The sequence below is a fragment of the Salmo salar genome, chromosome ssa22 (genome assembly GCF_905237065.1).
Source record: "Salmo salar chromosome ssa22, Ssal_v3.1, whole genome shotgun sequence".
NCBI lineage: Eukaryota > Metazoa > Chordata > Actinopteri > Salmoniformes > Salmonidae > Salmo > Salmo salar.
Window position 1 is genome coordinate 37743107 of NC_059463.1, and position 25747 is coordinate 37768853.

The 25747-nt window shown below is 43.1% G+C and overlaps 1 protein-coding gene across 2 annotated transcripts; it reads left to right on the forward strand.

Moving 5' to 3' along the window:
• Positions 1–966: 966 nt before the first annotated feature.
• Positions 967–25612, forward strand: eif4enif1 (eukaryotic translation initiation factor 4E nuclear import factor 1). 2 transcript variants are annotated; one of them, XM_014167862.2, is made up of 19 exons: positions 967–1262; positions 2261–2412; positions 2502–2575; positions 2688–2812; positions 3045–3310; positions 3576–3768; positions 4565–4761; positions 5346–5484; positions 5867–6046; positions 6242–6573; positions 11620–11700; positions 11870–12071; positions 12237–12343; positions 22138–22277; positions 22451–22532; positions 22856–22982; positions 23244–23594; positions 24039–24212; positions 24406–25612. In XM_014167862.2, exons 2-19 carry the CDS (start codon positions 2320–2322, stop codon positions 24633–24635), a joined length of 3093 nt encoding a protein of 1030 aa, XP_014023337.1. In that variant the 5' UTR covers positions 967–1262; positions 2261–2319; the 3' UTR covers positions 24636–25612. The 2 variants fall into 2 exon arrangements, with proteins under 2 accessions (XP_014023337.1, XP_014023338.1); XM_014167863.2 differs by having other exon boundaries at positions 4565–4731.
• Positions 25613–25747: the final 135 nt, after the last annotated feature.

Here is a 25747-nt window from a genome sequence, read left to right on the forward strand (position 1 = left end):
CGACACAACGTTCAGGCAATTATGTATGTCCAATATGAAGAACATACTGCATTCAAGCTAATTTACCTTTTTTGATATTGTTAAACAACATTCTAAGTCTGCTAACATTTCCTAATAACATTTGACCATTTCTATAAATGTTTTTACCATATTCATTGCGGGACTTTTGTTTTGAAGGGAAATCGCCGAGATCACGGCCTTTGTTCTTGCTTATTCTTGCGGTTTTCTCAGGGGTGTATATTTTGCTGTTGCACCACGCACACCCTTTGATCAGCTGCGAGGCTCATTGTCCATCCAATCATGAAGTTTCTTCTTCCTTCGTGGTGAAGTTGAAACCAGTGGGATGAGAGAGTTTTACAGACATGTTGAAGTAGGCCAGCTTTGTGGGATCAAGTTCATTTATTTTTACAAAACGTTTGGTGCTTCTGTCATACCCTTTAAAATAAATAAAGATGCTGATCTTTATGGTGGCACCGTTGTTAGTCAGTGACCGCGTGCTGTCTTACAAACTTACTCTGTGCAAACCAACAATGACCATATGAACGAAAAACGTACGTTCAGTTCAGGGTGCTGTAAAGCACAGATCATCTTGCCCTAACATGACAGGGTACTGGTATAATTTACTAAGAAATAAAAATGTGGATGTGTTGAGTACCCTTTGGTTGGCCAGGCCTACATGTGAAATGAGCATGCACGGAACGGGCTAGTTGTTTTTAAAAAAGCATTGAAAGTGAAAATGATCAGCTTTCATCGCTCTGCTTTGGAATGATAACAATTAGCCGACCATACAGAATGCCTGATATGAAATGACTTACTCATAAAAGACAAGCAGCCATTTATATTTTATCTAAATACATATTCATTATTTTCATAGCCAAAAGATACATTGTCAAAGACAGTAATGGTTTTAAGAAATTATTTATTCTATTTTGAAATAGTTGAGCAAGGCATTAGTGATGGGCACTATATAATCAAGCCTACGAAGGACTCGTTCCGAACTAAGCGGTGATGAACGCAAATTCGCTGCTACGACGAAAAATAGACCGAAGACAAGTCTACTTCGACAATATAAGACGCCAGTATACTTTTGGATTTGTGTTCGTAGAAATATCACGGGCGTTGGCTCTTTGCTTAAAAAACTACCCTAGTTAATTGTATGAAAAACGTGCACTTATTGGAAGGCTTTATACCCAGCTAGCTAGCCGTAGAGCTAGGTTAGCTAGCTAACATCTTTTGGCTTCATACGTTTTCTGAACAGAATTGTAAGTGAATGGGTACCTTTACATAAATGTCTGCAACTTATTAAGAGTGAATTATGTTGGTGGGTTTGTTTGTAAACGTTACTTGACTGTACTCGGCATTTATCAATTTAATTTGTGATTAACGCGTTGACTGGGTAACTTGGCTATCAAATTGTGCCACAACAAGTCGGCGTTCAGGCTAACTAACTCAACTAAACAAAGTTTTGGCATCTGAGTATGCTAACTAGTTGGCCAACTACATAACGATAGTTAGCTACCAAGTCAACCAAACACGACGCCAACGGTCGTGTAACTTTAAACTAGGTAGGTAGCTAGCTAACATTTAGCTAATTGTTAGCCATTCATCGAATATTTGACGCCGGTTGTCTTAGTATCAGCGTATTCATTTCATCTGCCAGTGCAACTTCTTTCAATTAGTTAGCTAACGTTAGTTACACATTTTAGTGAGTCAGCTTACATTTGCCTGACTATTTAGATGGCTACTTCCAGTTGATTGACTGCGTGTCAACGTTCAATTATTTAGCTTGCTAACTAATGATCGCTAATTTCCTAGTATGCGAACGTTAGTTGGCTACCTAATTGCCACCATTAGCTAACTTGGTGACGTTAATCGCCACTTCGCTATGCCGCTCAGGTATGGCTGGACGACTTGTTGCCAGACCAGTTTAGTTTTCAATTTCGTCTCGTCTGCTTTTAACTCCAGGCCACGTCGAAGACGTTAATGTGCTAAGAAAGGCGATATATTTCTCTAATGTAGCTAGTAGTGAAATAGGCTTGATCTTAGCGTGTTGATATTTACTGTTTTCTTGTACTTACTACGCAACCTACATGTAAAATAATGCCAGAATGATGTTTGAATATCCAGTCTTTTAAGACTTTTTCAGTGGTCTTCCTCGCCAATATAGAATTCACTATTAGGATTAGATTTTTTTTAAACTTTTGGTAGATATAGTAGACCTGTATGGGTTATTTCATAACAATATGACATTCTTTAACAGGTATACTACTAAGATCTTAAAACAGAAGTTATATATTGGTTTGGCCCCTTGACGGAGTCATGGAAAGGGATGCTTGTGTAGAGGTGCAGGAGAATGGTGACACCGAGGTGGTCAAGGAATCAACTGGAACATCCCCTTACAGATATACCAAGGTATTTTGGAGATGCATGGCTAATATAAATAGATAGCTGTGCACCTAGCAGCACAACTTTGTGGGGTAACATAATTTGTCTTCTTACAGGAGGAGCTTTTGGAGATAAAATATTTCCCAATCTCTAATGAAAGGCCAGACTGTCTTTTGGACAAATTTGACAGGTGAGCGTTTTTAAGATTGGAATAATTTGACACACAACATGTGTAGTTCTATGCCAACTGTTGAGTTGTTCCCTCTGGTTTAACTTGTTTTTTGGGGGTGGGGGGTGTCCAGTGATGGTGTGTGGGACCCTGAGAAGTGGCATGCTTCGCTGTACCCCACCTCGGAGTGCAGCTCCCCTGTGGATGGATATAAGGACTTTGTGGATGATAGGATCCCTCTGAAACGTAGAATTGCAGGTAAATTAGTAATGTAGTATATCATTTTCATAGCTGATATTCAAATGACTGTGGCATACACCTATTTAAAACATGCTCCATAAGGGTTTGAGGGCTTTTGAGCTCAAATTTGTACAGCTGTCCTTAGACACGCTACCGTGCTTACTCTTACTATTCCTTGTTGAATAAGCTATGAAGCATTAGTGTGAATGTTGAATGCTAACTGTTTTTTTTTTTTTTTTACACTTCTCAGATCCCCGTGAACGACTAAAGGAGGATGACCTGGATGTGGTGCTCAGCCCACAGCGTCGTAGCTTCGGAGGGGGGTGCGTTGGCAACGCTTTTCCTGCACCCACCCGCCGCCCTGTCAGCCCCCTGGAGAATAAGGAGAATGAGAGTCTCCGGCTGGGTGTGGCGCGGCGCATCGGCAGTGGGCGCATCATGGCGGCCCGAGGGTTCGAAAGGGAGAGGGAACCCCGTGTGGAGAAGGAGAGAGACTTCAAGGATAAGAGGTTCAGGGTGAGTGTCTATCTGCTGCTTCCTGAGCTGCATTCAATTCAAACATAATGACCCTAAAGGGACATAGTTATCTGTATGTACTGACACACAAAATGGTTATTTCTTGTGCCTCAATGGGAGGCTTACTTCCTGCAGTAATAAATCTAAATGACAATCGTCAGGAGCTGTGTACACATTCCACTCTTTGCTCTCTTTAAATATTTCCCATGGTATTTAGCAGCCTGTTAGATTTGGCCTATACCAGTTCTTCTTCCCTTTCCTGCAGCGTGACTTTGGGGACAAGCGTGTGTTCAGTGAGAGGAGAAGGAATGACCTGGAGGAGGAGCCGGAGTGGTTCTCAGGGGGCCCGACCAGCCAATCAGAGACCATTGAGCTCATTGGCTTTGATGACAAGATCCTGGAGGAGGACAAGCGCAGACCAAAACGCTCCCGGAAGAGGACAGACTCTGTGAGAGAAGGCAAGTCATGCTGCATCATATCACCATTGGAGATCATGGGAGTTGGTTTTGCCCAAAAAGGTTGTCTGGTGGCATTGGTTTACAGCAAGGGTGTCAAACATGCGGCCTGGGTCCAATCTGGCGTGCGGGTGGTCTGAGTAAAAAATTTAAAAAAATAAAAATAAAATCCATATACTTTAAAATGAGTAAAACCAAATCGAAAGGGTAATGGACCTACATTCATACAATTTCATGACTGTGTCCAGCTCCCTAATAACCACTGAAATGGAAGCTAGACAGTCAGGGAGCGTAGGACGTTTAAAAAATGATAGATGGGGGACTAGTTTTAAAAATTGACAGCAAAGAAGTATAACACATTCAGTGCAGCTCTCCGGACTTTGTTGAAGACTGACTGCTGCCCCGGGGCAAAATCATTTTGACACCCCTGGTTTACAGTTTTATGGATGTAATGCATTGCTATTTTATTTTGAATAGTGGTGTATTTTGTTTCTACTAATGGCCACTGAAGTGATAAACGTTTATTAATATGCACATGGTAGTGTTTTATAGTTAAGTTATAAATGTGTTTTTTGGGGGGGGGGGTATAAAGCATCTGTAGTGGGTGATATCTGATTCAACTTTTTAGAATTTCTTTTTTAGGGGGTACATCAGATTTAATATTGTAGCTTCCATCAATGTAATTGTCTGTAACTACAGTAGCCATTCAGCTGTCAGATTATCTTAAAGCCATCAAGCTACCCTGATGGTCTGTTTGCTATGTGTTTATTCATTGTCGTGTTTGCATTAATGTGTTCAGCAGTGGAATGTAATGGTGGGCTGGCAGAGGAGCAAGTAGTGAGAGATTCTCACTCTACAGCAGACCAGGAGGTCCCTCACCCAGAGGTCCTACCAGAGCAGACATCAGGAGACTTTGACTTCAATGAGTTCTTCAACCTGGAGAAGACCATGCCAGGACTGGCCTCTGTAAGTCCTGGGCAGCACTGCATGTTTAAGGTGTGTGTTTGGGGGCTATAAGGTGTGCACTGTGTTATACATCAACTCTAAATTTACCGTGTATTGGTCTGTAGTTGGCTACACATGGTCTTCTCATACACTGGAGTTTAGTAGTTTCATGGCTTTATCACTTGGGACTTTCCTTTGTCTGTTTGGATGGATGATGGTGGTATTGTCACCCTGTCAAGGACATCGTACTTTCTAAAAGATTTTCTTGCTGTATTGTGATTTATTTTTTTGCAGTGAAAGTTGTAAGGGACCCAACCAGTTTCTCCTCCAGTGTGGTGGTTTTGTTAGGGTTCAGTCTAATGCAAATGTATGCCCATGTGTTCCAGCTTATTACGTCACTTATTAGAATACCTTGCAAATTATTAGCAAAAGAAGCTCATTTCCCTATTTTATAGATATGGGATAGGGAAATAAAGCACAGATTCAATGAATGAAGGGTACACTACTGACAAAAAGCCCAAGTGTGCACATGGACAGAGCCCTAAATGTAAGTGCCACGTAACACCCACCCTTGAGCAGTTTGCCACTCTGGACTACTAGCTTGCCTCTGACCGGCCTCTGTCCCTATGTTGCAGATGATAGAGGATGTTCTGGGTGAGGGCCCTGTGTCGGCCAGCCGTTTCAGCCGGTGGTTCTCCAGTAACCTGAGTCCTTCAGGCAGCCACTCCTCCAGCCTGCGCTCCACCCCCCACGAGGAGCTGGAGAGACTGGCCGGTAAGGAAGGGACACTTCTAGCCTGGTCCCAGATCGGTTTGCTGTCTTGCCAACTCCTGTGGTCATTGGCATGACAATGACATAGGAGTTGGCAAGACTGCACAAACTGATCTCGGACCAGGCTAGAACATCTAGAATTCATCCTCGGGGGAGGGGGGGAAACTTCATGTCCTCCTTAGTTATGTCTTCTGTTAAATTTTATTATAAAAACATAATTGAATAACAATATGCAATGCTTTTTTTACATTGAGGACTAACACACACTTGTTCTGGCCACAGATTAAGCCTAGTCCTGAAATAAACGAATAAACTTAATTTTTGTCCAGGATACTGCACCCTGTTGTCAAAATTTGGGAAATAATTGGTTTACCCCCTCCCTCAGGGCTGGACCCCCGCTGTACGTCCCCTAGCCAGGGGGGCCCTGTCCCATACTTCACCCCCATCCAGTCAGTGGAGCGTAGGGACAAGGTGGACATCCTGGAGCTGTTACACAAGGCCAAGATAGACTTGAAACCCCTCCTCTCCAGCCTCAATGTTAACAAGCAACGCCTACAGCAGAGCAGTGAGTCATCCTTTACATAACCAGTACATAAATTCCACCATGTGAACTACATCAGCTGCAAGTCTACTACAAAATGTGTCTTGTATGAAAATGGTTAGGGCTTGTTCAGCATTTAAGACGAGAGTAATGGTTCATAGGTTTTGGTGCATTCGTATGATGCGCATGTTTACATTGCCCTTCTTCTTTGTCCCCCAGCTCACTCGGGCGTAGTTCTCTCTCTGGAGGAGGTAGAGGGGGGTCTGAAGGGTCTGAAAGTGGGCTCTGAGCTGCACCACCAGATGCCTCGAAAGGCCCACCAGAATCAGCAGCAGGGAGGCATCGGCGGCGGAGGCAGCACCAGCAGTGGCACACCCTTCATGGCTGAACACCTGGAGCAGGCTCTAACAGGCGGTGCAGGCCCCAGTGCAGGGCCCACGTGTTCACGGGCCAGAGACCCTGACATGTCCGCCTTCAACAAGTTGGTCAGCAGCATGAAGGCAAGTGGAACACTGCCCAGCCACCCCAAAGAAAACCAAGTGAACAGCAACGTAAGTGTGCCACTCTCAGCTAATCTGTTTTAAAAAGCACTGACTGTCCTGTTGGCATGCTGCCTCTCAGGTCAAGCTGGATGTTTAAGCCCTAACTGCGTTGCGCTGCTTCAGGTAACCTAGAGTCTGGTAAACTGACCCATGTGTGTTTTGCTGTGAGTGTGGCTTTTTACATCCCATGTAAGTGCTACATGTAGGTTTTCAAAAGCAAATGATGCATGAATGCTAACATCCTAACCATTAAATCAAACCACCAAAGTCAGTACATCTGGAAAAGTAATGGGTATACATTTGTATAGCAAAGTTTGAAGACTTCCTCTTTCGAGGGGTGTTCTGGATTCACATGAACCTCGATGCACTAACATGACAATCAAAGGATTGCATACAGATTTTCTTTACATTATCCTTCATATCAAATTTGACTGGATTATCATTGTCCTGTTACTTTTGTGCCCTGGTGAATGTCTGTCAGAGGGTCTGTCACTTTGATCTATGGGCATGGAGGTATATCTACATTCAGGACTTTCATTGCCTCTAGCTGAGCCATATTTTGCTCTTCTCCATCCCAATGGGAAAATGTTCAGATCGGACGATCAATTGTTGCTTTTTGTAGGAAATAGGTTAATCTGTCGTGACAATGTTAGAATTGTCACGTCAAAACGATGTTATACGGTGGGTTGCACCAACATGTATTAACCCAGTTTAATAGTTATTCCAAGGTTTAGCTATTAAACTTGTTGCACCACATTTTAAATTAAATCCTTCCTCTAATCTAAGTTTAATTTTCAGTTTAAACCTAGATACAGTTTAAGGCTGTTGGTCAATGGAGAGAAAAAAAAAATATTATATATATATATATATATATATATATATATACTGCTCAAAAAAATAAAGGGAACACAATGTAACTCCAAGTCAATCACACTTCTGTGAAATCAAACTGTCCACTTAGGAAGCAACACTGATTGACAATAAATTTCACATGCTGTTGTGCAAATGGAATAGACAACAGGTGGAAATTATAGGCAATTAGCAAGACACCCCCAATAAAGGAGTGGTTCTGCAAGTGGGGACCACTTCTCAGTTCCTATGCTTTCTGGCTGATATTTTGGTCACTTTTGAATGCTGGCGGCGCTTTCACTCTAGTGGTAGCATGAGACGGAGTCTACAACCCACACAAGTGGCTCAGATAGTGCAGCTCATCCAGGATGGCACATCAATGCGAGCTGTGGCAAGAAGGTTTGCTGTGTCTGTCAGCGTAGTGTCCAGAGCATGGAGGCGCTACCAGGAGACAGGCCAGTACATCAGGAGCTGTAGGAGGGCAACAACCCAGCAGCAGGACCGCTACCTCCACCTTTGTGCAAGGAGGAGCAGGAGAAGCACTGCCAGAGCCCTGCAAAATGACCTCCAGCAGGCCACAAATGTGCATGTGTCTGCTCAAACGGTCAGAAACAGACTCCATGAGGGTGGTATGAGGGCCCGGCGTCCACAGGTGGGGGTTGTGCTTACAGCCCAACACCGTGCAGGACGTTTGGCATTTGCCAGAGAACACCAAGATTGGCAAATTCGCAACTGGCCCCCTGTGCTCTTCACAGATGAAAGCAGGTTCACACTGAGCACATGTGACAGAGTCTGGAGACGCCGTGGAGAACGTTCTGCTTCCTGCAACATCCTCCAGCATGACCGGTTTGGCGGTGGGTCAGTCATGGTGTGGGGTGGCATTTCTTTGGGGGGCCACACAGCCCTCCATGTGCTCGCCAGAGGTAGCCTGACTGCCATTAGGTACCGAGATGAGATCCTCAGACACCTTGTGAGACCATATGCTGGGGCCGTTGGCCCTGGGTTCCTCCTAATGCAAGACAATGCTAGACCTCATGTGGCTGGAGTGTGTCAGCAGTTCCTGCAAGAGGAAGGCATTGATGCTATGGACTGGCCTGCCCGTTCCCCAGACCTGAATCCAATTGAGCACATCTGGGACATCATGTCTCGCTCCATCCACCAACGCCACGTTGCACCACAGACTGTCCAGGAGTTGGCGGATGCTTTAGTCCAGGTCTGGGAGGAGATCCCTCAGGAGACCATCCGCCACCTCATCAGGAGCATGCCCAGGCGTTGTAGGGAGGTCATACAGGCACGTGGAGGCCACACACACTACTGAGCCTCATTTTGACTTGTTTTAAGGACATTACATCAAAGTTGGATCAGCCTGTAGTGTGGTTTTCCACTTTAATTTTGAGTGTGACTCCAAATCCAGACCTTCATGGGTTGATAAATTGGATTTCCATTGATTATTTTTGAGTGATTTTGTCAGCACATTCAACTATGTAATGAAAAGTATTTAATGAGATTATTTCTTTCATTCAGATCCAGGATGTGTTGTTTGTGTTCCCTTTTATTTTTTTTGAGATATATATATATATATATATATATACTCTTAGATTGGCGATTAATTCTAAACTGCCGCTTGAGGTGGTTTTAACTGATAAAATGGCAGCATATCTACTGTGGAGAGACCAACTTGTTCCTCAGAATAGAGACAGTTGAATCCCGTTGCGTTTTAGGATAATTAACTCATTATTCAGTAGGCTATTTACGTGCCCATTTTGTACAACAATTGAATTGGCGTTTATGATATGCCCGGCCTTGGTACGAATGATGTTATGCAACATGCTGTAACGGGCCTGATAACAGTAACATATTAGTGAAGTAGCATTAACGTGCATTGTTATTTATGCCTACTAAATATTGGTGGGTCAAATTGTCCATCATAGGGGTTTATGGAGAGGGGCAAACTGCTGGGGAATAATCTTGCATATCTTCTGGGTGATAGGATCAATTTCCTTGGACGGAGGCCCACCTCCGGCTCCAGTCTGAAATAGAGCCCGCCTTTCCTTTGCCGCATCCTTTTTGGCTTTTGCTTTAAAAAAAATTCCAGCACGCTTTAATTTGTTTGGGTCCCTCTTCCCTTTTAGTCTGTCAATCCATTTACATTAGTCGCATTAAATGGCCCAGGTGTCTTACTACTTTTTGACAGTCGTGTTGTCTGTTTTTTTTCCTCCAGTATGTTACTAAATTCCTCCATCAGCTCCGACCAATATTTTTTCATAAGCGTAGAAATTTGAACATCTTTGACATGACATGATCAGGTGGCTAGCAGACAAATAAATGGCGTTAAGTAATGACAAAAAAATTGTACGCTAGTTAGCTTGGTTTATAAACTAGCTAGCTACAGTAGCTAACAAATTAGCTTTCTGTCTAGTACTGGCAAATAACAGATTTTATTTCAAATCAGCCAACCCATGAGAACCTTTTCCGATAGTTGCAGTAGTTCTAACATTACATTGTTGTTTTATCATGGAACAGCACCTTTGTGGCCTCAATTGTCAAGTTGGCTAGCTACTTCATTTCATCTCATGAAATGCCTCATATTGGGGTAACATGTCACTAATCATAGTTTAAAACGGTTAGTCATAGATTTACTGATCCAGATTTAAAATGAGGTGGTGCAACATTTCCAATTAGAAACCTAGATCAGCTCTAATCCTAGATTAATTTTAACAATGTTGGTGCAACCCACCCATAATGTCTTATATGTAACAACCTATATTTTACATTGGATGACCTTAGACATCCCATTTTTACAATGTCAAAATACTAACTCAAACTATTAACCAAAGCATATGTTGGCTTCTCAAATGCCTGGTTCACCAACTACTTCTCAGAATTCAGTGTGCCAAATCGGAGGGCCTGTTGTCCGGATCTCTGGCATCCTCTATGGGGGTGCCACAGGGTTCAATTCTTGGGCTGACTCTTCTCTGTATATATCAACGATGTCTTTCTTGCTGCTGGTGATTCTCTGATCCACCTCTATGCAGACGACACCATTCTGTATACATCTGGCCCCTCTTTGGACACTGTTAACAAACCTCCAAATGAGCTTCAATGCCATACAACACTCCTTCCGTCGCCTCCAACTGCTCTTAAATGCTAGTAAAATTAAATGCATGCTCTTCACCCGATCGCTGCCCGCACCTCCTTCCTGACTAGCATCACTACTCTGGATGGTTCTGACTTAGAATATGTGGACCACTACAAATACCTAGGTATCTGGTTAGACTGTAAACTCTCCTTCCGGACTCGTATTAAGCATCTCCAGTCCAAAATTAAATCTAGAATCGGCTTCCTATTTTGCAACAAAGCATCCTTCACTCAGGCTGCCAGAAAAAAACTCGTAAAACTGACTATCCAACTGGTCCTTGACTTCGGCAATGTCATTTACAAAATAGCCTCCAACACTCTACTCAGCAAACTGGATGCAGTCTATCACAGTGCCATCTGTATTGTCACCAAAGCCCCATATACTACCCACCACTGTGACCTGTATGCTCTCGTTGGCTGGCCCTCACTACATATCCGTCGTCAAACCCACTGGCTCCAGGTCATCTATAAGTGTTTGCTAGGTAAAGCCTCGCCTTATCTCAGCTCACTGGTCACCATAGCAACACCCACCTGTGGCATGCGCTCCAGGAGGTATATTGCACTGGTCATCCCCAAAGCCAACACTTCCTTTGGCTGCCTTTCCTTCCAGTTCTCTGCTGCCAATGACTGGAACGAATTGCAAAAAATTACTGAAGCTGGAGTCTTATATCTGTAAATCTATAAATAGCACACCTGACTACCTCATCCCCATATTATTACTTACGCTCTTTTGCACCCCTATATCTACTTGCACATCTATCACTCCAGTATTAATGCTAAATTGTAGTTATTTTTGCCTCTAGGGCTTATTTATTGCCTACCTTCTTACTCTTCCACACTGTACATAGACAAATCTATTTTTTATTTTGTGTTATTGACTGCACGTTTAACTGTTTTTGTCGCACTGCTTTGCTTTATCTTGGCCAGGTCAGTTGTGAATGAACTTGTTCTCAACTGGCCTACCTGATTAAATAAAAATGTATGCATCAGAAAATGCCCAGTGGGATGGGTTAAGTGTCCGCTGCCAGGACAGTTGTCTGATTGCACCACCTTCCACCCCATTTACAGCTCAATCAGCCCTTGAACCTTGCTGTAGTGCCCCTGCCTGAAGCCACAGTGCCTGCCCAACAGCACAAGAACATATTCCAGGTGTGTGGTTTGGGACTAGCTTGCATGTGGGATTTTGATAGTAAGCTGTAGCATTAAAGGATGGTGTTATTTTGTTTGGCCAGTTTGTTTATGAATGGAGGACTCCCTGATTAGCACTTGTATGATGTCTGTGTTGGTCCTGTCTGAGCAGTGTGTAAAACTGTTACAGGAGCTTCTGGGTGCACAGGGACCTCCCCATAGAGGCTCCCCTTCCCTCCTCCACAGCCTGCTGGGCAGCCCCAACGCCCCTCCAAACCCTTGCCCTGGTCCTCAACACAGCCTGCTACAGCACAGGGGGCCCTCGCCTCCACTCTTCCCACAGAGGGCTCCCTCTCCTGACTACTTCCATGGGCGCATGCATCCTCCCGCCGGTAGACATTACTCTTTGGAAGCCAAGACCTAGGTCGTGTTCATTAGGGCACACCGTAGAAAGTCTCTACCTGGCCTGTGTTTCAGGGCACTTTTCTTCCATTTGGTGCCTAATAACTACAGTGTGTGTGTGATTGAGCGACTGATTTGTCTTGTGACGTTTTCAGGGTACCCTGTTGGTCCACAGCCCATGATGGGGGAGCAGTTCCCAGAGATAAATAGATCCTTCAGCCCTGGTCCAGGACATGGACCCACCCTACAACATCAACAACAGGTCAGAGATACTCTTGTCTATCAAATTGCCCAATGATGGGTCGGGCCAGGATGATACCAGTATCTCGACACTCGTTAGTAGCAAACTGAGTTTACTTATTTAGGAAAACAACCCTAATATTTGAAACAAACATTTATCAGCCATTTTATTTTCAAAGCTATAGGACGCTTTTACTTTCAACAGGTTTTAAAGGACCTAAAGTCTGCTTTGTTTTCCTTTTTGTCATGGGAAAAATTGTGATACTGGTATCGTCCCGGCCCTAATTTTGGGACTGGGACGATTTTCTGAAGTAGGGCTGGGCGACATATCATTTGTTTTAGTGCAAAATTCCAAATGCCTGTAATCTCAAGGTTTTTAGGAATGTTTATGTCCACTTGTGTACTGTGTCCCTTTACACACATACACTAAGCCTCTCTCTGCCACTTTCAACAACAAATATGAAAGATAACTACTTCCTCTCTGACAACAAGTAGTTTCAATTTGAGGTTTGGTCGAACAGAATTGTTCATATAGGCACCTAAACAACATTGAGACTTTACTGTAATATATATATTTTTTTGTCTCAACTGAGAGCATACCCTACTAAAACCGGAGTATTAATGAAAAGGTTTTCTAGAAAATGAATGCTGTTTCTAGGGCTGTAACTATTCACCGCTACACATCGGTTCCCGATTCCAATGTTTTAAGATGGGACTGCATCGGTGCGCGGACTCCAAACTGATCTAAATGTAGCATGCATCGATCAGAAAATCCATTCAAACATTGCGAATTCACAACTTTTTTGTTGTTCCTCATTTTACTTTCTTTCTACCATCTGAAAATACCTAATCTGAAAGTGAGTGTGGTGCCTAGATTAGGGGCCTACAGTACACACACCGCTGACAGCTCCTCCAGCTCGTGAGCTCCAGCAGCAGATTTTTATTTAGAATAGAAAATGAATGTGTATATGCAACATCTTAGTATATAGAAACGAATCACTTCGATTTGTTCTCGACTCGCACTGAATCCTTTCAGACTAAAATGTACCGTTCCTGTATCGGAGTTCTTGTATCTAGGTCAGCGGAGGCTGGTGGGTGGAGTTGGAGGACGAGCTCTTTGTAATGATTGGAATAAATGGAGTCAAACGTGGCTTCTGTATGTTTGACACAGTTCCATGATTCCAGCCATTAGAATGAGCCTGTCCTCCTATAGCTCCTCCCAACAGCATTTCCTGCTCTAGATGCATATCGAATAGTCTTAAAATGGAAAGATTCACATCCCTATCAGTTTGACTCGAGCAGCATTTTCCACATACTGTTACGTGCTAGCTGTAGTCTGTTTTTATAAATGTGCAATGAGTAGGGCTGGTGATGGTATTATCGGCAGTCATGAGTCAGGACGGCAGTAAAATTCTACGTTACCATTGAGTCACAGTAATCTCTTATGCTCTCTGGACATACGTTGGTAGTACCCAACTCGCTAATGACCATCAGGTCGCTAATGGCCTGCTTCTCGGGGCTGTGTAGTCCATCTGACATAAATACAATTGAAAATCGCATGAAACACTTATCAAAGCAATATGTGCTCTTAGAACTCCTTCGTTCAAATTGATCACAATGAGGGGAGTTTAACAGCCGGTTGAAACTGAGTGGAAAACATGGTCGTTGGGGATGTTTTGAAGCCTAACATAATGAAATGGACCGTGCGTTCTGATTCATTCTAAACAACCATAAGCATACTAGTTTATGCACATGCGTAGCAAAAAGACTGAATTAAAATGATTGTGCCATTATACAGTACATAGCCTACCGCATATTACGCATGGCAGAAAAACATAAAATAAACTGATTTTAAGATTGCTTTGTTACATTGGTCTAGCATATCCTAATTTGTTCAATATGAGTATTCGCCTTTGAGTGTGGACTGTATTATGCATACTGGATGGACTGATTACCTAATGCTACGCTCCAACTTTCTATCCATGAGTCTGGAAGAGAACTTCTAGGCCTAGGTGATGCTGTTGGTTCATTGCTTGTGGAGGGTGGCTAAGTCTACAATTAGAGTGAATTTATACTCATAATTAATAGGTTGACACTAACTTTTGCTACAGAATATTTAACCACTGTGCATCTTAGGGATGCATGATATATCGGTAAGCATATCGGAATTGGCCGATATTGGCAAAAAATGCCGGCCTCGGACCGATGTCAAAGCTGCCGTGCGTACCTACAGTTGAAGTCGAAGTTTACATAGACCTTAGAAAAATACATTTCAACTCAGTTTTTCACTATTGCTGACATTTAATCCTAGTAAAAATTCCCTGTCTTTGGTCAGTTAGGATCACTTTATTTTAAGAATGTGAAATGTCAGAATAGGAGAGAAGGATTTATTTCAGCTTTTACTTTCATCGCATTCCCAGTGGGTCAGAAGTTTATATGCACTCAAAGTACTTTGTAGCATTGCCTTTTTAAATTGTTTAATTTAGGTAGCCTTCCACAAGCTTCCCACAGTAAGTTGGGTGAATTTTGGCCCATTTCCTCCTGACAGTCAGGTTTGTAGGCCTCCTTGCTCGTGCACGCTTTTTCAGTTATGCCCACAAATTTTCTATGGGATTGAGGTCAGGGCTTTGTGGTCATTGTCCATTTGGAAGACCCACTTCCTGACTGATGTCTTGATGTTGTTTCAATATATCCACATCCTTTTCCATCCTCATGATGCCATCTATTTTGTGAAGTGCACCAGTCCCTCCTGCAGCAAAGCACCCCCACAACATGATGCTGCCACCCCTGTGCGTCACGTTTGGGATGATGTTCTTCAGCTTGCAAACTCCCCCTTTTACCTCCAAACATAATGATGGTCATTATGGCCAAACAGTTCGATTTTTGTTTAATCAGACCAGAGACATTTCTCCAAAAAGTATGATCTTCGTCCCCATGTGCAGTTGCAAACCGTAGTCTGGCTTTTTTATGGCGGTTTTGGAGCAGACGTGGCTTCTTCCTTGCTGAGCGGCCTTTCAGGTTATGTCTATCGGACTCATTTTACTGTGGATATATACTTTTGTACATATTTCCTCCAGCATCTTCACAAGGTCCTTTGCTGTTCTGGATTGATTTGCACTTTTCACACCAAAGTACGTTCCTCTCTAGGAGACAGAACGCGTCTCCTTCCTGAGCGGTATGACGGCTTCGTGGTCCTATGGTGTTTATACTTTCATACTATTGTTTGTACAGATGAACGTGGTAGCGTTTGGAAATTGCTCCCAAGGATGAACCAGACTTGTGGAGGTCTGCAATTTCCTTCTTTTTTTTTTCCTGAGGTCTTGGCTGATTTCTTTTGATTTTTCCCATGATGTCAAGCAAAGAGGCACTGTTTGAAGGTAGGCTTTGAAATTCATCCACCGGTACACCTCCAATTGACTCAGGCTAATTGACATCAATCAGAAGCTTCTAAAGCCATGACATAATTTTCTGGAATTTTCCAAGCTGTTAAAAGGCACATTCAACTTAGTGTAAAACTTCTGACCCACTGGAATTGATAGTGAAATAATCTGTCTGTAAACAATTGTTGGAAAAATGACTTGTCATGCACCAAGTAGATGTCCTAACCGACTTGCCAAAACTATAGTTTGTTAACAAGAAATTTGGAGTAGTTGAAAAACGAGTTTCAATGACTCAACCGACGTGTATGTGAACTGCCGACTAAAACTATATATAACGTAGGTAGATGACAATGACGGCACAGAAAATATAGCGATACATGTTCAACACAGCATTCCTAACCTAGCCCACAATGTCTGCTGTGTGGATTGAGTGGTCATTTGAAAGAGTAAGAGAATTTCAGCGAGACAACTCAAAGGTGAAATCCATTAACACAGAGATAATGGATTTCATTGCACTTGACAATCAACCGTCTGTCGTGGTTGACGTTACCTTTCGCTGACCTGTCGCGCACCGGTACACACTACCAAGTAGGTGCTATTTTTCAAATGTTGCCCTACCAGAGTCGCATAGTATTGTTGAAACGCACATACACGAGCTACTTGCTATGGGCATCACTGCTATTAGCTTCACTACTGACATTTGGACAAGCGACGTCTACCCCATGAGCATGCCGAGTCCGACAGCACAGTGGTCGACAAGGATTTTCTAGTGAGGAAAGCCGTATTGCATTCTCAAGAATGTGCTGGTTCTCTTACCGCTGCTGAGGATATGTTTGAAACATGCACACGCTCCATTCAAACAATTGACTCGAGAAATAAACTCAACTGCGTCTGCAGCAGACGTGATACCCTGTCATGGCATTAACGCCGGCTCAACAAAACCTGACGGTCTGTTAACATATCTTGGAAAGGTACTCTACTAGAGTTCTCTCTGAGCCTCTATTGGGTCGCCACTATGCTCGACGCTAGGTACAAGAACCACTACTTCGATGCAGACAAACGGGGTTTACTTGACAAATTAGATACCGCTGGACCAGATGGAAATGGACAGTGCGCACAGAGGAAGAGGCCACGGATCAACAGAGCTAAAACTTCACTGCTTGACATGTACGATGAAATCCTGGTTGAGACTGAACAACGAAACTGCAAGTAAGTGAAATGTTTTACTGGTAATGGGGACAAGTGTAAATGCTTACAACTCTTTGGTGTTTCAACTATTTAACTGTACTAAAATGCTTAAGGCTGCTAAAAAATTTAATATGATCGTTTATTTATTTTTGGGCAAGGAAAATATTGCTTACGGCCCAAATGTTATATCGGTGCATCTCTAGTGAGTTTCCTTCCTCCAGCACGCAGAGAGGGGGCCTGTCACCAGTTTAATTAAATGTTTTTTTTGTGAAAACCATGTTACTATCAATGTTCGCAAACAGATTTCACAAGGTTTTCCAAATTAAGCACTAGGTAAATGCAGTAACTGGGTTGGAGAGCCAATGTCATGCAGAGTTTAGGCAGAATATCATCTGTAGTGCAGCGAGAGGCTGCATGATCCTCAAACGGTTGACGCTGTGGAGTGAAATAACCAGAGTAGCCTGAAACTAACCCGCAGGTAAGCAGCTTCCATTCATTATTGGCATGCATGTTTTTTTTCCCCCCTGTTCCTTCCCGTTTTATAATGGGCCATTCTAAATCTAAACTTATTTTAGTAAATACAAGATTAACATTTAGAATGGTATATGTTTACTTGATGAAACCGCTGTGCAGTCTGAGGCAAAGAACAGTGCAAGCTTTTTTTTGCTACTTTCTCAAGTCATCTATAGCTTATCATGCAGCCTAAGGATTGTATATGTTTTAATTTCTAAGACATTCTAAGGATTGTATCATTCACAACTAAAGTAGGCAAATGACTCTAAATCTAGCAAAGGCCCTGTTTCAAATGATCACTTTTACACTCAACCTAGCCACTTAATATGCGCGCTCGCTCCGGAATGGGAAAAATATCCTTAATATTTTATTCAGGTAAATTGAATTATATTTTTCTTTGTATTAAGTAATGGCATGGGACTTACCTTGTCTGCTAAATGAACAAGCCTATGGCATATAACATTCTGTTCTTCTGAAATTAATGTTTCGTTAGACATGCCTAAAATAAATTATGGATTTATTCTGACGGTGTATTTTTATTTAAAAAATATATTTTTTATAATCCCGACGGCGCGCATCAGGGCTTCTATGCATGGCGGCCTGGAGATGCTAAGTGTTTGTTAATGGTTAATTTCGGTTAGACCGGCAGTCTTTTGCATGACAATAGCTGGCTGACAATTTCATGAACGTCCTAGCAATGAGCATTAAAAATAACATTTCTATAAGGAATTAACTCATTTTGAGAAAAAGCATATTTTCCAGGTAGGTTACTTGATTTCAATACCTAAAAGTGGACAGGTTAGCATGCTATTCAGTTGGAGACGTACAGGACACTTTAAACTGTACTACCTAGGGATGTTAACTGTTAGTCGCTGAAAATTGTGCATTTAGTGTTCAGACCCCTTGACTTTTCCACATTTTGTTACATCCTTATTCTAAAATGGACTAAAATATTTGTCAGTCTGCACACTACCCCATAATAAAGCAAAAACATTTTAATTTGTTTGCATATTTATTCAACTTGAAATTGAGCTCCGGTGGGTCCTGTTTCCATTGAACATCCTTGATGTTGCTACAACTTTATTGGAATCCACCTGTGGTAAATTCAATTGATTGGACATGATTTGGAAAGGCATATGTCTATATAAGGTCCCACAGTTGACAGTGCATGTCAGAGCAAAAACCAAGCCATGAAGTCGACGGAATTGTCTGTAGCTCTGACAGGATTATGTCGAGGCCCAGATCTGGGGAATGGTACCAAAACATTTCTGCAGCATTGAAGGTCCCCAAGAACACTGGCCTCCATAATTCTTAAATAGAAGTTTGGATACTCGAAGACTCCTAGAGCTGGCTGCCCAGCCAAACTGAGCAATCGGGAGAGAAGGACCTTGGTCAGGGAGGTGACCAAGAACCCAATGACCACACTGACAGAACTCCAGAGTTCCTCTGGTGATGAGAACTTTCCAGAAGGACAACCAGCACTCCACCAATCAGGCCTTTATGATAGTGGCCAGACGGAGGCCAGTCCTCAGAAGGCACATGACAGCCTGCATAAAGACTCTCAGACCATAAGAAACAAGATTCTCAGGTCTGAAACCAAGATTGAACTCTTGCCTGAATGCTGAGTGTCCTGTCTAGAGGAAACCTGGCACCATCCCTATGGTGAAGCGTGGCATCATGCTGTGGGGATGTTTTTCAGTGGCAGGGACTGGGAGACTAGTCAGGATTGAGGGAAAGATGAACAGAGCAAAGTACATAGATCCTTGATGAAAACCTGCTCCAGAGTACTCACTCAGAACCTCAGACTGGGGTGACGGTTCACCTTCCAACGGGACAACCACCCTAAGCACACAGCTAAGACAATGCAGGAGTGGCTTCGGGACAAGTTTCTCAATGTCCTAGAGTGGCCCAGCCAGAGCCCAGATTTGAACCCGATCGAACATCTCTGGAGAGACATGAAAATGGCTGCTGCTCCCCATCCAACCAGACAGCGCATGAGCGGATCTGCATAGAAGAATGAAACTCCCCAAATACAGGTGCGCCAAGCTTGTAGAGTCATACTCGAGGTTGTAATCATTGGCTAAGTTGTTTCAACGAAGTACTGAGCAACAGGTATGAGTATTTATGTAATTTACATTTTAATTTTCCATTTTTAATAAATGTGCGAAAATGTCAACCTGTTTTCTTTGTCGTTATAGGATATTGTGTGTAGAGGGAGAAACTATTTAATTCATTTTAGAATAAGGCTGTAACATAAGATTTGTAAAAAGTTAAGGGGTCTGAATACTTTTGGAATACGTTAGTGTAATTTGCATACTTTTATGGAATTTAAATTGCTTTTTTTTTTTTTTTGTCATGCATCTTATTTATTGCACAGCATACAGAGCCTAGTTTGAAGAATGGAATATCCTACCACCTGTCAGTGTGAGTAGTTCTCAGTCTAGGCTGCTGGAGTGAAACCTGCTTTTGTAAGCCCAGTCATCCCTCAACAAATAACATGCGATTTGAATTTAGAATTAACTTTGGTGGCCATGATTTTAAAACGAGCTGTTTTTATTTCTCAAGCTTAACTCGTAATTAAAGTGCGCCTCCCATTCGTCATTCTGGTGTATAGGGTATAGCCTGCCTACCATTGACTATCAGCATGTCACCCACCACTTAAATGTGAGCTTGAGGCAGTATAATTATTTGAAATCTGAATGTTTTCCTTCAAATATTGAGATATATTTTACCTTCAAAGTAGCCTTGTGGAAGTCCATCCATAGAAACGTAGGCAATTATGCCATTAACCAGCGTTTCTCTCCTGTTTGGTTTTTATGTCAACTTTCTTTCATTGTCCGGAAGCCGAAGGCACAATCCTAGTCATATTAGCAACCCATCATAGTTATTAGATTCCCCCTCTTTTTAAATTTCGAACAGATTTTATTCTCACAACTGCTCGCATTACGTTTAGAGCAGTGTTTTTCACAAATTACATTTTGGCCAATGTTTTGAAAATGACGAGTTGCATGTTCAATAATAGGCTGTAGCCTTTTGAACTGTAATGCTATTGTTGCAAGTTTCCATTTTTAGCTCTTAATGAAAAATGTCCGGTCCTTGTATGCGTTTACAGTACCAGAGGAAGAGGCAAAGCGTGATGTGTCACGCGACAAAATCTGTCCGACATAAGCCCAATACGTTTCTATGGGCTTATTTTGGGCCTAAGGTTGTCGCCTGTATCCCCGCCTTGGGCTGACTAGTTGTTAGTGCTTTGCAGGCCAGTCAAGTTATTCTACACTGATCTCGACAAACCATTTCTGTATGAACCAGTCTTTGTGCACTGTGGCATTGTCATGTGGAAACATGAAAGGGCCTTGCCCAAACTGTTGCCACAAAGTTGGAAGCACAGAACCACCTAGAATGTCGTATGCTGTGCGTTTAAATTTCCCTTCACTGGAACAAAGGGACCTAGCCTGAACCATGGGGAAAAAAACGGCCCCAGACCTTTATTCCTGCTCCACCAAACTTTACAGTTGGCACTATGCATTGGGGCAGGTAGCCAAACCCAGATTTGACTGTCGGACTGCAAAATGGTGAAGTGTGATTCATCACTCCCAGAGAACACGTTTCCACTGCCCCAGAGTCCAATGGCGGTGAGCTTTACACCACTCCAGCCGACACTTTGCGCATGGTGATCTTAGGCTTGTGTGTGGCTGCTTGGCCATAGAAACCCACTTCATGACGCTCCAGACGAACAGTTCTTGTGCTGAAGTTGCTTCGGGGCAGTTTGGAACTCTTTAGTGAGCATTGCAGGCGAGGACCGACAACTTTTATGCGCTTCAGCACTCGGTGGTCCCGTTCTGTGAGCTGTTATTGCTCCTAGATATTTGTACTTCACAATAACAGCACTTACAGTTGACCGGGGCAGCTCGAGCGGGCCATAAATTTGACGGACTGACTAGTTGGAAGGGTGGTATCCTATGACTGCCACTTTGACAGTCACTGAGCTCTTCAGTAAGGCTGTTCTACTGCCAATGTTTGTCTATGGAGATTGCATGGCTGTGTGCTCGATTTTATACACCCAACAGCGAGTGTGGCTGAAGTAGCTGAATCCACTAATTTGGTGACCACGTATGTACGTATTGGGATTTACATGTGTGGTTCTCCCACTACGACTCGGGAAAACAACATGCAGTTTATTAGGCTACAGATTTAAATATGTTATGAACTTCACAAGTTGGTGAAAGTGCAGTGAGTGATCCTTTCCGATAAGTATTGAGGGTCTTATTCTGGTGACATGATTAATCCTTGGCTGCCGTTTAGACACAAATTATTGCGCATATCCATAATCTCATGTAGGCTAGTCTACCTGCCCTAGATCTTCGAGCTGTTGGGTGGCGTGCACATGCCAAGACCAGAGTGGGCACATTTGCTATTTAACACAACGTTTTTGTGCCCACTATTTGGAGTTGAAAATGTGATGGCAACATACTGAACTTTGGAACATACATGAAGTGGAAAGTACCTTTATGGGCACTGTCATCACACATTGCTTTTTATCCACAAGTCAGTATGATGGAAACACCACTGGTGGGGAAAATTTTTAAAAATGTATTACTTTTACAAATTTCTGAATTTTCATATCTGTCGCAAATTGTATTGAAGCCTAGCTATTGTCAACAAAGGTATGCCAACTGTAACCTTTTGAGATGAGTGTGTAAAAACTGATGGTAGATGAATGCTTCTCTGGCTCCAGATGAGGGCGCTGTCCATGGCTGTTGACCAGGCTGACCGGCAGGCTCTGATCATCCAGCAAGACCTGGCTCTCCATGCCCACCACGCCTTCCAGACAGGTTACAACAAACCGCCTCCGAACAAGGCCTACCAACACAACAGGTGACTTTCACTTGTAGCTTTTAAGCAGGGATTGAATTATACAATGACTTGAGGTGCCGAACATTAATCTTTTGTAATTATGGGGGGCCCTTGATTTTGTTATAGGGGTTTTGATCCCTCCTGTAATTCCAACCTTGGTTTCAAGTATCACTTGTGTACTATGTGTTCTCCAGACAAACCAGGATGAACCGATCCCCTGGTCCAGGCCCTCATCCTGCAGGCAGAAACTCCCCTGGCAACACTGTTACCAGCATGGTATGTTAAAAGGTTGTCTGGGTTGTATTCATTAGGCACAGAAGAAAAGACAGGTAGGGGACTACCTGTGTGTTAATGAATGTGACCCTGTTCAATCACACTGCTGAATCAAACCACATAGTGGTTTCAGGAAATAAGTGCTTTTTTTGTTGAACTGTCCAACTCTTCCCCTCCTACGCACAGTATATTAAATATATAATTTGAAGTATTGTAACCACAACTCTGAATTTTCGACCAACTGTATGGTTTGTTGCATGTTACCTTTTTTAATGCCCTCACATTACTTTGAGTTATATAACTACTGGTTCTTGTCTGTTGTACAGCTGTCGCCATCTTTCGTGCCCACGTCTGTGATCCGTAAGATGTACGAGACGAAAGAGAAGAGTCGAGATGAGCCAGGTAGTCGTCCAGACAGCAAGGAGGGTCACTCCCAAGGCCACTCTCAAGAGGGTATGTTCACATACTGCTGTTTCATGTATGTATTTAAAATGTTTTGTCAATTTAGGTTTGTATGTCTGTAGTGACATTGTTTGGGGAAGGTGTTCTCGGTTAAAACAAGTCTGTGTATATTGGGCTTAACTTTTGCACAATAAATTAAAAAACACATGGTAGTGAACTAGTACTCTAGTCAGGTGGATGAATGCCCTCGTCGCAACTTAACTTGCCTGTTCCTGTGTTGTCAAATGTAGTGTTTGTGCTCCTGTGTTACAGACAGTAGCTCTCCCAGCTCCTTCCTGGATGGGATGGATGGTTGTGGTTCTCAGTCTGGAGGGGTAAAGGCCTGCTCCACCCCCCTGTCCTCCCACTCCCAGGCTCGCCAGCACACCAAGGACCACCAGGAGCGTCCTAGGCCAGGCTCCACTGGGCACCACACCCCCACCCTGGTGTCCCCCAGGTCTGTCTCTCCCTTCCCCCGTCCAGTCTACCCGGTACCGCTGCTATCTCATGGACATGTGCCCATGGTGCGCCCTGCTCTGCCCCAGCTCCACCCCAGCGTGCTGCAGAGGATGCTGGCCCAGGGCATCCAGCCACAGCAGCTTGGCCCGGCTCTGATGCAGGCAGGTTAGTACTGGTCCACTCTTGATTACATTGTATTTGTTTCAAACTGTCTACAAATCACAGTTCACAAAATAACTAGTTATTTGTGGTCAAGATTAATAATTCTAATTGCCTATGCTAAGCCAGGGGTTCTCGGTGTGGTCCTACCGGGGTTCTGTGGACAGATCTCCAAAATATAATTTCAAGTGTTTTATTACATTTCTATGAATAAATTAAACAAATTGGCTAAGGGGTCTGAGAAATTGAGGGGGTAATACAAATTCAGATTATTAATCTATATTTTATGTTCTTAACCCTAGGCAACATGGGTCTGGGAAGCTCACATGGATATTGGTATCCACAGTACTCAAGCAATTATATATTTTTCAACCTAATACTACTTGTACTCTGAAGTGGATGGAAATTACTGATTGCTGAGGTGCTCATTGAAATCTCTCTTCATCCTAGGTATATTTCCACAACATGTTGACCTCTCACAGCTTCAGGGGTTGCCCTCTACCCTACTCGGACAACCCCTCTACCCCCTAGGAGCAACGGGACATCCTCTCTTACTTCCCAGATCCAGCAATCCCATGCAGCTAGCGCTCATGCAGCAGCAACTCCAGCAGCAACAGAGACCAAGTGAGTGACATTTTCAGTTAAGTCTGTTATTGTTCAACAACCCCAACTTTAACCAATTTTGCATGTGTTGTACTAATGTTCATGCACAGTCTAAAAGATGCAGGAGATGAGGGCACTTAATGTATCTAGTTTTATGACATGGGTTTGCCAATGTTCCTCATGGCATTCACTGACAAATTTCATTTTCTCTCAGTGCATCCAACAGTCCCAGGCCACCAGTCACAGAACCACGGCCCTCATCGGACGAACCACTCCCAGCAACGTGTGGGTAGCCCTCCTGGTGTGGGGGGAGCTGGCCTGGCCAAGTGGTTTGGCTCAGATGTGCTGCAGCAGCCCCTTCCTTCCATGCCTGCTAAAGTCATAAGTGTAGACGAACTCGAGTTTGGGCCCTCAGGAGTTTCATACAACCAGAATTCTGGATAAAGCAAGACTTAATTTTCCCCCTCCCTTCACCTCCCTGTTAGTGAAAATGTGGTCTTTAATTTCTAAGACTAACAGATCCTGGAGAACAAACAGTACGTGTCCATGTTTTGTCTTAAACCTTGAAGTCACTGGTAGAGTATTGAGGCCTAAACTCAAAGAAAGGGAAGGATGAGTTGTGGAAGATTACTTTTCTGCAGCTTATTTGTTTTGGGGTATTTTTTTGCAATAAAGATGAAGTAACATAAGCCCAAAACTGTACAGACCGTGGGAATAGATCTTATTATTCTTCCTGTACATCTCTTTTTCTTGTTAAGGGGAAGGTTGTATCCTGCTGTTTTTAAGTGAAAACTGCCACAGTCAGACGGAGTAGCTACCAAGCGAAGCAAGGGTTGTCATGTCCTGGTAGTTTTTATTTCTCCCACCTTCCCCATGGATTTGAACTGCACTGAGAAAGGGGCTAATGCAAGTTCAATACCCATGTTTGATTGGAGTTGATCTCGAGTGTTCCCTTCAAAAGATGTCCTCCCTATGGCTGGGTCAGTCGGTGTACCTGCCTGCCCTCTGTCTGGAGAGGTGGGTGGCGCTTACAGGAAGCACCCAGGGGGTGCAGCAAGTGCTGGTTGTGCCTTTCGCTCTCTGACTCAGTTCTTCCTTCTGTGATTCCTTGCATCCTATCCAGTTGCTCGTCTAAGATCCCTCATCTCGGACAGTCTTCTCCAATGTGTTTTGAGAAGGTAGAGGATCTAAGGAAAGATGTCTCGAGCCCACAGCTTTTTTTTTTTTATTTTATTTTTTTACTGCATCTCTCTTGACCCCCCCCTCCTTCAGTCACTGGAAAAGAAGCACTGCTCTGAATCATGTTATATATATATTTTTTTTGGGGGGGGTGTAAGGATTCAGTTTATGGTAATGTGCTATTAAGTTAAAAGCACAAATAGAATTAATAAATAATGTTCAATAAAGAATTCACAACTTTCTTTTATTTGTAAGAATTGTTGAACTAAGATTGAATACTTTAAACATGTGCCTTTAGAAAATTCAAGGTATTGTGCTGTGTATTTGGAATAATGAGTTGCAAAGACTGTATCTTGGCCGGTGCCTGATTTGTTAAA

Bases quoted from the DNA above. Each gene is read 5' to 3' on its own strand.
- eif4enif1 (XM_014167862.2), top strand. From the start codon at position 2,320: ATGGAAAGGGATGCTTGTGTAGAGGTGCAGGAGAATGGTGACACCGAG. The intron at 22,533-22,855 runs GTATGTTAAAAG...TCTGTTGTACAG, and splicing joins GCAACACTGTTACCAGCATG to CTGTCGCCATCTTTCGTGCC. The intron at 23,595-24,038 runs GTTAGTACTGGT...TCTTCATCCTAG, and splicing joins CCCGGCTCTGATGCAGGCAG to GTATATTTCCACAACATGTT.